The sequence below is a fragment of the Dryobates pubescens genome, chromosome Z, assembly GCF_014839835.1.
Source record: "Dryobates pubescens isolate bDryPub1 chromosome Z, bDryPub1.pri, whole genome shotgun sequence".
In the NCBI taxonomy this organism is placed as follows: Eukaryota; Metazoa; Chordata; class Aves; order Piciformes; family Picidae; genus Dryobates; species Dryobates pubescens.
Genome location: NC_071657.1, coordinates 65375894 through 65388265, shown reverse-complemented (window position 1 = coordinate 65388265; position 12372 = coordinate 65375894). Strand labels below are relative to the sequence as shown.

General features: G+C 45.1%; 1 protein-coding gene across 1 annotated transcript in view; it reads left to right on the top strand.

Annotated features, from left to right (window-relative positions):
* LOXHD1 (lipoxygenase homology PLAT domains 1) overlaps positions 1-12372 on the top strand; it is a 196361-nt gene that overhangs the window by 40717 nt on the left and 143272 nt on the right. The window contains exons 6-8 of the mRNA XM_054177788.1: positions 1062-1210; positions 6493-6616; positions 10052-10302. Of these exons, the coding sequence (XP_054033763.1) occupies positions 1062-1210; positions 6493-6616; positions 10052-10302 (524 nt within the window). The remainder of the gene's footprint in view (positions 1-1061; positions 1211-6492; positions 6617-10051; positions 10303-12372) is intronic.

Below are 12372 nucleotides of genomic sequence, written 5' to 3'. Positions count from 1 at the left end.
TTCAATTTTATTTTTATTTTTAATTTAGATTGTACTACAGCAGTAGTCCTGGAACTCATATTTAATTTTTCAAAAATATGTTTAACTGAATGATAATAATAAAAGATGTACCACAACCAAACTCAAGGTCATGCCATGAAGAAGAGGGGGTGAAAATTTCCTGAGGCCCAGAGAGCAAGTGTTTTCTCTCTTCTATATTGTACCTATCCTGTCAAATTCAAGAAATAATATGTTGTCTGCCAAGTGCCCTTGAACAGATTGCAAAACCTATTGGATAGGTTTTATCCATGATTAATTCCCCAGACTATTGCAAGGGGATTCATCTGATCTCACTGCAGATGTCTGAAAGTGGGAACCTGAATCTAAGCTAGTTGTGCAGGCACTCTGTTTTATCTATGCAGAGAAATAACAGCCCTAGAAGATAATTCATCCCCTTCTAGAAGTGGGATGAATAGCCCTCTGACAGCTTCCCCTGCACTGGTGCCTTGGGTGGGTTCAATCTCACTTGCAGCATCACTCACACATGAATACTTTGGTTGTAATTGGGGCCAGAGCTTTAATGCTTTTCATAAAGGCAAGCTCCTTCGAGATCAGGAAAAGCCAACAGCCCTAGGTGGGTCGTAACCTGAGAATAAAGCCTTCCTATGTTGTGCAGTAAAGAAACCCGTGTCCAGAAATGTCAACATCTGCAGCTTGTGACCAAAGCCTTTTTCAAACAATTTGGACATTTTAAAAGGCATTAAATATAAAAGGGAAATGTGGTGGTATATATAAAAAAAAGATGCAAGAGCCATCTGGATCTATATTTCTGAAAACCCTGAGAGCTGTTTGTAGCTGTGACACTAGAGTGAAAATCCTGTTTGTGATCAAGAAAATATACCTGTTTATTAGAATACAAAATCCTCTGCCTTTACCTTGAGTCCTGGTTGCAGAGAGATGGTGCTTCAAGAATCTTTGAGTCAGTCAGTGATGACATTAATAAGTGTTTCTTCACTTACAAATACATATGTGCCAGTAACTCTTTCTTTCATGTTTTTTTCTCTGTTTTTTTTTTTCTTCAGGTGTGAGGAAACTGGATAATGACAAAGACAATTTTGAAAAGGGAGCCGAGGACAAGTTCACACTTGATGCTCCAAACTTGGGAAGGTTAAGAAAAATTAATATAGGACATAATAACAAAGGTGGTTCTGCTGGCTGGTTCCTTGAAAAGGTTAGTTACTCTTGAGACATTTAACGTAAGAATGCTATGGGATCTAAATAGCTCACTTACCCTCTCAGCGGTCTGATGCTAAGGAATGCAAGGATGCTGGCTGGAGATAGCAGGTTCATGGTTATTAAGAAACGCACAAATAAACTTTTCATCTTTCTGGAAGTATCCTCTCCAGTGTCTCTTCTGCAAAGCAAAGCTGGCCTGGTGAAGCACTGGCAGCAGCCTAGTGCATGGCAGTGTGGTGTATCTAAATCAGGTGCAGCAGATTCAGATTGCAGAGATAGAAAATGAGGGACACTCTGGATACTATGTTGAGCATCTCAGATGACTTTGTGACAGTGAGAAAATCTAGTTGTTAAGACCTGAATTTGCCTGCTGTCATAAAAATTCCCCTGTCTTAGTCACTGCAGTTTCTGTGACAGATGAGAAGAAATTCTCCCAGCCAAAGGGTTCAAGCCCACTCTGACTCTGTTGGCTTAACCCACTACCATGATGGCAAAGATACCACAGCTTAAGAAATATAAGGAAGATGTTTTTTGACAAGGAGGGTGGTGAAACACTAAACCAGCTTGGCCAGAGAGGTAGTAGATGCCATAGGTCTGGAAACATTAAAGCAATAAAGCTGGGGAGGGGTTTGGAGCACAAGCCATGTGAGGAGAGGCTGAGGGAACTGGGGTTGCTTAGCCTAGAGAGGAGGAGGCTCAGGGGAGACCTTATTGCACTTTACAACTCCCTGAAGGGATGTTGTTGCCAGGTGGGGGTTGGTCTCTTCTCCCAGGCACCCAGCACTAGAACAAGAGGACACAGTCTCAAGCTGTGCCAGGGGAGGTTTAGGCTGGAGGTGAGGAAGAAGTTCTTCACAGCAAGAGAGATTGGCACCTGGAATGTGCTGCCCAGGGAGGTGGTGGAGTCCCCATCACTGGAGATGTTTAGAAAGAGCCTGGGTGAGGCACTTGTTGCCATTGTTTAGTTGATGAGATGGTGTTGGGTGAGAGGTTGGACTTGATGATCTCAAAGGTCTTTTCCAACCTGGTTAATTCTATTCTATCACATTAGAAGGGTCTCTGAGCAACCTCTTCAAGTTCAAGACTACTCACTGCAGTAGGGTTGGGCTAGGTGACCTTTAGAGGTTCCTTCCAATATAAAGCATTCTATGATTGTCTCCTATGATTCTGTGAAATATCTGTCTTTTCACACTAGAAATTTGCAGAGTCTTACAGCTTGGCCAAACTTAAGTAATTTATCATTTTCACAGTAAAAACAAACAACAAACAAACAAACAAACAAATATGTATTTGCCACTTTCCCTCCTCATTTTAATTTCCTACTCTAAAGCATGAGGGTATTGAAGCTTATAGAATAGAGTAGAATAGAGTAGAGTAGAATAGAATAGAATAGAATAGAATAGAACAGAACAGAACAGAACAGGTTGGAAAAGACCATTGAGATCATTGAGTCCAACCTATCACCCAACACCATCTAATCAACTAAACCATGGCACGAAGTGCCTCATCCAGGCTCTTCCTAAACACCTCCAGGGATAGTGACTCCACCACCTCCCTGGGCAGCACATTCCAATGGCCAATCTCTCTTGCTGGGAAGAACTTCTTCCTAACATCCAGCCTAAACCTCGCCTGGCACAGCTTGAGACTGTGTTCTCTTGTTCTGCTGCTGGTTGCCTGGGAGAAGAGACCAACCCCCACCTGGCTACAACCTCCCTTCAGGTAGTTGTAGGCAGCAAGAAGGTCTCCCCTGAGCCTCCTCCTAGTTGAAGGAAAAATTTTAAATGTGAAATCTATGATTCTTTCTTCTAATCTCATTTCATTGCTCTGCTGGTGTAGTTTAACACAACTGACTTTAACTCGCTGAAGACTTGACCCCAGATTTGTAAATCTTAGATAATAGGGTGGTCTGGTATATTAGAAATCCAGATACTAGCACATGCTTTTCCACCATCACCATGCATTACACTAAAAGTTACTGTGTGAAATGCAGAAGGTAGGAAACATCTGTTGTGCTCCCTGTAGTAAATATATGGGGAGAGCCCACAGAAAACAAACCCCATTCTCATGTTACAGATGAAGTCTGCATGACAGATTTTTTGGTGTTGGTTGGGTTGCTTGAGTCCCAAAGCCTGAAGCAATGACTAGTTGCTGCCAACACATGAATCCAGTGTTCTCCTGAAGGAGTTGTCAAGATGTTTGTGATTAAGTAAAAGGCAACTTTTGCCTTGCAAGTTCAACTGGAATCTTGGAGGAGTGAGCTAAACCAACCCAGTTGTCTTGCTGGTAGCTGTCTCTCTGATTTGCTCCAGTACTTGGGGAGTCCAGCACTGTCATTCCTGGATGAATTTGCTAAGCACCGTTGGAAGTTCATCTGATGCTTGTGGTTTCTGCATTTCTTATAGCCACAGCTGGTTTTCTACCTCTAAATATAAGAATAAACAAGGACACAAACACAATTAGAGGGGAATCTGAGTGTTGATATATTTTACCACTGTACTCAGCACTGATCAGGCCACACCTCAAGTACTGTGTTTAGTTTTGGTCACCCTAACCACATTGAGGTGCTGGACCAAAGAAGAGCAAGAAGCTGGTGAAAGGTCTGGAGAACAAGTCTTCTGAGGAATGGCTGAGGGAACTGGAGTTGTTTAGCCTGGAGAAAAGGAGGAAGACCTGAAAGGAGGTTGTAGTGAGGTGAATGTAGAGGACAGCATGCTTGCATCGTTGCTGGCTGCGGTTTGCCAGAAGGGCTGTGAAACAGAACTGTGTTTTGACCCTACTTTCATTGATGAGGTGGTGGTTTCTTTTCCTTGATTTTGCTAAAACCTTTAATGACAGTAAAAATAAAGTACCTAATAAAGCTTTGTGGCGATCCTGCATCTCCTCACCTTTGACACCGTCCCCAGTAGCAAGCTCCTGGCCAAGCTGTCAGCCCATGGCTTGGATGGGAGCACTCTGAGCTGGGCTAGGAACTGGCTGGAGGCTGAGCCCAAAGAGTGGTGGTGAAAGGTGCCACATCCAGCTGGTGGCCAGTCGCTAGTGGTGTGCCCCAAGGATCAGTGCTGGGCCCCATGCTCTTTAACATCTTTATTGATGATCTGGTTGAGGGCATCGAGTTCATCATCAGTAAATTTGCTGACGACACCAAGCTGGGGGCAGGAGTTGATCTGCTGGAGGGTAGAGAGGCTCTGCAGAGGGACCTCAACAGGCTGGACAGATGGGCAGAGTCCAAGGGCAGGAGACTGAACACATCCAAGTACCAGGTTCTGCACATTGGCCACAAGAACCCCATGCAGTGCTACAGGCTGGGGTCAGAGTGGCTGGAGAACAGTCAGGTAGAGAGGGACCTGGGGATACTGGTCGATGGTAGGCTGAACATGAGCCTGCAGTGTGCCCAAGCAGCCAAGAGGGCCAATGGCATCCTGGCCTGCATCAGGAACAGTGTGGCCAGCAGGAGCAGGGAGGTCATTCTGCCCCTGTACATTGCACTGGTTAGGCCGCACCTTGAGTACTGTGTCCAGTTCTGGGCCCCTCAGGTTAGGAAGGAGGTTGACTTGCTGGAACGAGTCCAGAGAAGGGCAACAAAGTTGGTGAGGGGTTTGGAACAGAAGCCCTATGAGGAGAGACTGAGGGAGCTGGGGTTGCTTTGCCGGGAGAAGAGGAGGCTCAGGGGTGAGCTTCTTGCTCTCTACAACTACCTGAAGGGAGGTTGTAGACAGGCAGAGGTTGATCTCTTCTCCCAGGCAGCCAGTACCAGAACAAGAGGACACGGTCTCAGGCTGCACCAGGGGAGGTTCAGGCTGGATGTTAGGAAGGAGTTCTATACAGAGAGAGTGATTGCCCATTGGAATGGGCTGCCCGGGGAGGTGGTGGAGTCACCGTCATTGGAGGTGTTCAGGAGGAGACTTGATGGGGTGCTTGGTGCCATGGGTTAGTTGTTTAGCTGGTGGTGGGTTGGTTGATGGGTTGGACATGATGATCTTGAAGATCTCTTCCAACCTGCTCTATTCTGTTCTATTCTATTTTAGCCATTGGAATGTGCTGCCCAGGGAGGTGGTGGAGTCACCATCACTGGAGGTGTTCAAGAAGGGATTGGGCATGGCGCTTGGAGCCATGGTCTAGTGGTCATGAGGTCTGTGGTGACAGGTTGGACTTGATGATCTTTGAGATCTCTTCCAACCTTATTGATTCCATGATTCTATGTTCGTCTCTTCTCTTTATTAACAAGTGACAGGACAGTGGGAAATGGCCTCAAGGTGCAGAAGGGGAGGTTTGGATTGAACATGTTGTAAAATTTCTTCACTGAAAGGGTTTTCCAGCCCTGAACAGACTCCCCAGGAAATCAGTAGGGTCACCATCACTAGAGATATTTAAAAGATATGTGCTCAATGACATGGTTTAGTAGTGTCTTGTCAGTGTTAGGTTTATGGTTAATTTTTTTTTCCTCTGAGACATAAGCCATACAGGTGAGTAGAGATTTGATTTCTTTTCTGGCAGATACTCTTCACTACTCTTCACTGCTCAATTAAAATACTGTAGTAACTCTATGGCAAGCCCCTGGAACCTATAAAAAGATACAGATAAGAGAGGGATCAGAATGAAGTGCAATAAAGCCTAAGTGGGGAACATTGCCTTAATGTAGTATTAAAGGGGAAGATTGTTCCCTGGCTTGTTTCAGTAAAATATGTGTCTGGGTACTTTCAAGAGCCAAATCCTTCCAAATGAGAAACTATTCCTACCATGGGGTTTCTGTATTTGCAATTGTTCCATCCAGGACTAACTGAGTGGGATAACATGATATTAGTAGGTCACACAAACTCATCCAATGGCTTTGATTTGTCCTGAAATTCTGAGGTATTATTTTATAACAAGGCTCTAAAACTGAGAGAGACAGAAGACAGCCTGTTCCCAAAGCAGAACAAAGAGCTGCCATTCAGCTGATGGAGAAGAGTAGCCAGCAAATGGGCTCTGGAGAGAAAGAAGGCAGGCCAGACAGCTGGTCTTGCTAGCAGAGACATCTGGTCTCATACACTGTGAGAGATGCAGATTAAGTTCACTGGATGAAAAAAGGAAAGAATAAACCCTGGATTTTTACTTGCTTATAGTCTGAAATTCATTCATTACTAATTAGGGAGCAGGGAGGGTTATGCTTGAGTATTGAATATACTAATTATCAGGTGAGAAATTGTTCTTTAAGCTTCTGATCTTGTGTTACCCCCTCGTGCAGCACCTTTGCTTTTCCCCCATTTTGTTTACAAAGTGGTGTTTCTTTTCTCTTAGGTGATTATTGAAGACATTGGCAATAAATGTGTCTACCAGTTCCCAGTTGGACGCTGGTTTGCTTTAGATGAGGATGATGGAAAAATCCAGAGAGACATTCTTGTTGGAGGCACTGAAGCTACAGGTAAAGTTAGGGCTGAATTCATAGTGGGAAATGTGATAATCTAATGGCCTAATTAATGCTACTAGCAATGTTTTCTTTAGAAGATGGAATGTGTTATGTTTAGGGAGACCTGTCTCCAGCAGTGGACTGTCTCACTGCATTTCTCACCTCCATATCTCATTGGTTGTGCTGGGTTGAAGTTTCGCCCCAGCATCAACTTTTAAGCCAGCCCAACTCAGTTAGAAGCAAATGAAGCTGTATTTACAAGCAAAAACTACACCCTGCAATGGAATACAATGAGTTTGTACACAATATACAGGATTTACAGTATTATACAGGAGCTGGGATTGTTTAGCCTGGAGAAGAGGAGGCTCAGGGGAGACCTTATTGCCCTCTACAACTACCTGAAGGCTGGTTGTAGACAGGAGAGGGTTAGTCTCTTCTCCCAGGCACCCAGCACCAGAACAAGAGGACACAGTCTCAAGCTGCACCAGGGGAAGTTTAGGCTGGAGGTGAGGAGAAAGTTCTTCACTGAGCGAGTCATTCGCCATTGGAATGTGCTGCCCAGGGAGGTGGTGGAGTCACTATCCCTGGAGGTGTTCAAGAGGGGATTGGATGTGGCACTTGGTGCCATTGTTTAGTCATGAGGTCTGTGGTGATGAGTTGGATTTGATGATCTTTGAGGTCTCTTCCAACCTTGGTGATTCTGTGATTCTGTGTGATAATTGGCAAAAAAACACAGAAAGCCCTCTAGTCCAAAAGACCAGAGAAACTGCTCCACTGTCCCCCCAAACCTCCCCCACCCTCACTGTACCAGAGAGAGAAAAGAGAGGAGATGAGAGAGAAGCAGGTTAGCTTATCTGGCTTAAGCCAGTCAGAAGCGCAGTTATCTCCTGGGCAAAGCAGAACAGCCAAGATCAGAGGAGAAAAGGAAAGGAAAGGAATGGGAATGGTAGTGAAATGCGAAGAATTGTTATGATACAGCTTCTCTCATCCCAGACTTTCATCCAATGAATTTGTTTAGAACAATCTTTCGTTTTCCTTTTTATACCCAATAGTGATTTATTTATATTTTTCTACTTTTCTGCTCAAAATCTGCAGCTAAATTTTAAAAAGTATAGGCTAAAACTGCCACAATGGTGAAGCTCTGCAAGGCCCTACGGGAATATTGATAACCTGATGCACCTCAATAATGAGATGAAGGGCAGGGGATGAAAGGTCTGCCATGTTCCTCAGGAAGTCACTCACCATATTGCAGAAAGTGGGTTGATGTTTTTGCAGTCACCAACGTGCCACACAGCAATGCATGTTGTACTTCAGCTTCCTCTCCAGGGAAGCACTCATCCTTTTACAGAACAAGAAAGGCAGTGTGCTAAGGCCTAGGTTTTTTATTATCCATCATGGCTAGAGCAGAGACAGCCAAAAGTCATGTCTCTGCTATAAGAAACCAGAACATAAATTCCATTAAAAAACTTACCATGGTACAGGAGGTTATTTGTTCTGCCTGTATTTGTTCATTAGCATAAAAGTAAATACTTCGACTATGCCTGTAACAGCTGTTCTTTACTTCATTATGTGGTCTGCAACATCTGCAGCCCTCATATGTCCTCCTGCGTGAGTATGAGGAAAGTGGTCTGGGTGCAGAGTCCTGACTGCAGGATGCAGGTTAGGAAAATTTAGGGGAAAACTAGAAAGACATCTGAAAAAAAAGGCAATTAATTTAGAAATGAATAGAAATAGAATAGAAATAGGAATAGAATGGAATGGAACGGAATGGAATGGAATGGAATGGAATAGAATAGAATAGAATAGAGCAGTTTGGAAGAGACCTTCAAGATCATCACGTCCAACCTATCAACCAATCCAACACCACCTAAACAACTAACTCATGGCACCAAGCACCCCATCAAGTCTCCTCCTGAACACATCCAGTGATGGTGACTCCACCACCTCCCTGGGCAGCATATTCCAATGGCCAACAATTCTCTCTGTGAAGAACTTTCTCCTGACATCCAGCCTAAACCTCCCGTGGCACAGCTTGAGACTGTGTCCTCTTGTTCTGGTGCTGGGTGCCTGGGAGAAGAGACCAACCCCCACCTGGCTACAACCTCCATTCAGGGAGTTGGAGAGAGCAAGAAGGTCTCCCCTGAGCCTCCTCTTCTCCAAGCTAAGCAACCCCCAGCTCCCTCAGCCTCTCCTCACAGGGCTGTGCTCCAGACTTCCCCCACCTTTGTTGCCCTTCTCTGGACACGTTCAAGTGTCTCGATGTCCTTCTTAAACTGAGGGGCCCAGAACTGGACACAGGACTCAAGTTGTGGCCTAACCATTGCTGAGCACAGGGCACAATGACTTCCCTGCTCCTTTTGGCCACACTATTCCTGATCCAGGGCAGGATGCCATTGGCCCTCTTGGCCCCCTGGGCACACTGCTGGCTCATGTTCAGCTGCTGTCAACCAGCACTCCCAGGTCCCTTTCTGCCTGGCTGCTCTCCAGATCTTGTTAGAGAGGTGTCTCTTTTCTTGATGCCATGACACAGGCCAAAGGTATGTCTGTCAATGAGCCTTTCAAGAAAAAATGATGAATTGGTATCTTAGACCAATATTTAGAGCTAGGAAAAAAAATATTTATGCATGCAGACTTCTTTTCAGAAATAATTTTCTTAATTCCAGGTTGGCTGTTTTGTCTCCCAGGATTTGTTTTGCTGAGATCTTTAGGCTCTGATGGTGGCAATGGAGGTCCTGTTGTCTTCCGCACCACTACAGGCTGCTGACCTCAGGCTTCTAGAGTTTTGTGATTCTACACATCTTGCCACGACTGTTTAAAGCAACGTTTTCCCATCCTGTCAGTGTCCTCTGACATCTTGTGCTTGATACATCTCAAAATCAAGCAGCTTTAGCTGCCAGTTCATTTCTTTTCTTTTTCTTTTTTTCACCAAAAACGTCACCAAATGGTGGTTCAAAAAACCTTAACTTTTTTCTATTGGACCATGTAGCAGGGAGTTTGTCATCACAAACCTGTTTCTATTGGACAGTCTGAAAGTAACTCTGTATTTCTCAAACATACATGTGGGACAAAACCCAATGAGGCATCACATCGAGTGGAGTCAGCATCCCTGGCAGTGTTTAGGAAGAGCTTGGATGAGGCACTTGATGCCATGGTTTAGTTGATTAGATGGTGTTGGGTGAGAGGTTGGACTCGATGATCTCAAAGGTCTCTTCCAACTTGGTTAATTCTATTCTATTCTATTCTATTCTATTCTATTCTATTCTATTCTATTCTATTCTATTCTGTTCTATTCTATTCTATTCTATTCTATTCTATTCTATTCTATTCTATTCTAAGTTGAAAGATAAAAACACCCACAAGGAATCAATGTAAATCCAGTCACAATTATTACTCTCTGCTTTTTTTACCCCTCCCTTTTTTCCTTCCTAACCAATTTTTTGATTCCTTCAGGTATTGTGTACAATGTTGCTGTAGTGACAGGAGATATCAGAGGAGCTGGCACAAACTCCAAGATCCACGTAATCCTCCACGGCTCCAAAGGCTTAAAGAACAGTGGGAAGATTTTCTTGGAAGGAGGAGAATTTGAGCGTGCCAGGACAGATCTCTTCAACGTGGAGATAGCTTCTCTTCTCAGCCCTCTCAGCAGAGTCACTATTGGGCATGATAACTGTGGTGTCAGTTCTGGCTGGTTCTGTGAGAAGGTGAGACTGAATTACTGGGATCATAGAATTGTTTTGGTTGCAAAAGACCTCTAAAATTCACTGAGTCCAACCACCATGGCCATATCCCAAAGTACCATATCTACGTGTTTTTTGAACACCTCCAGGACCAGTGACTTCACCACCTCCCTGAGCAACCTGTTCCAAAGCCTGACCAGTCTTTCAGTCAATAAATTTTTCTTAATATCCAATCTAAACTCCCCTGGAGCAATCTGAGGTAGAATAGAATAGAATAGAATAGAATAGAATAGAATAGAATAGAATAGAATAGAATAGAATAGAATAGAATAGAATAGAATAGAATAGAATAGAATAGAATAGATCAGGTTGGAAGAGACCTTCAAGATCATCGTGTCCAACCTATCAACTAATCCAATAACACCTAATCAACTAAACCATGGCACCAAGCACCCCATCAAGTCTCCTCCTGAACACCTCCAATGATGGTGACTCCACCACCTCCCCGGGCAGCCCATTCCAATGGGCAATCACTCTCTCTGTGTAAAACTTCCTCTTAACCTCCAGCCTAAACCTCCCCTGGTGCAGCCTGAGACTGAGTCCTCTTGTTCTGGTACTGGCTGCCTGGGAGAAGAGACCAACCTCTGCCTGTCTACAACCTCCCTTCAGGTAGTTGTAGAGAGCAAGAATGTCACCCCTGAGTCTCCTCTTCTCCAGGCTAAGCAACCCCAGCTCCCTCAGTTTCTCCTCACAGGGCTGTGTTCCAAGCCCCTCACCAAGTTCATTGCCCTTCTCTGGACTCATTCCAGCAAGTCAACCTCTTTCCTAAACTGAGGAGCCCAGAACTGGACACAGTACTCAAGGTGCAGCCTAACCAGTGCAGTGTACAGGGGCAGAATGACCTCCCTGCTCCTGCTGGCCACGCTGTTCCTGATGCAGGCCAGGATGCCGTTGGCCCTCTTGGCTGCCTGGGCACACTGCAGGCTCATGTTCACCCTACCATCGACCAGCACCCCCAGGTCCCTCTCTACCTGACTGCTCTCCAGCCACTCTGACCCCGGCTTCTAGCACTGCATGGGGTTGATTTACTCTCATTCTGTCACTTGAATACAATAAAAAGAAAGCAACAGCACTCACTTCCCTTCAGGTAGCTGTAGAGAGCAGTAAAGTCTACCCTCACCCTCTTATTCTCCAAATTAAACAACTCCAGTTCGCTCAGCTGCTCCTCATAAATATGTTTAAGGCTCTTCACCAGCTTCATTGCCCTTCTCTGGACATGCACTTTGATGTCTTTGTTGGTGTGAGTTTCTTAGAACTGGACACAGGACTCAAGGTGTGGCCCCATCAGTGCTGAGTACTGCAGAATGACTTCCTTGCTTCTGCTGGCCTCACTATTCCAGGATGTTAGCCTCTTTGGCTGCCTGAGCACACTGTTGGCTGTCAACAAGCAGTCAACAAGGTCCTTTTCTGCCAAGCAGTTGTGCATCCACTCTGTCCCAAGCCTGTAGCATTGCATGGGATTGGCGTGAACCAACTGCAGGACGTGGCACTTGTCCTTATTGTATTTCATACAACTGGCCTCAGCCCATTGATCCAGCCTGTCCAGACCCCTCTGTGGCACCTTCCTACCCCTCAGAATGTCAATACTACCTCCCAGCTTAGTGTCATCTGCAAACTTAGTGAGTGTGGAATCATTCCCCTCATCCAGATAATTGATAAAGATATTAAAGAGAACTGGTCCAAATATGTAGCCCTGGGGACCAACACTTGTGAACAGCCACCAGCTCAATTTAAACCCATTCACCACCACTCTTTGGGCCTGGCCATCCGGATGTTTTTTCACACAGTGAAGTGTTCACTCATCCAGGCCATGAGCAGCCAGTTTCCCCAGGAGGACCTTGTGGGAGACAGTGCCAAGGGCTTTACTGAAGTTGAGATAAACAACACCCACAACCTTTTCCTCATCCACTAAGTGGGTCACCTTGTCATAGAAGGAGATCAGGTTCATCAAGGAAGACCTGCCCTTTGTGAACCCCTGCTGACTGGGCCTGAGCACCTGGTAGTCCTGCACATGCTGCATAATGGTGCCCAAGA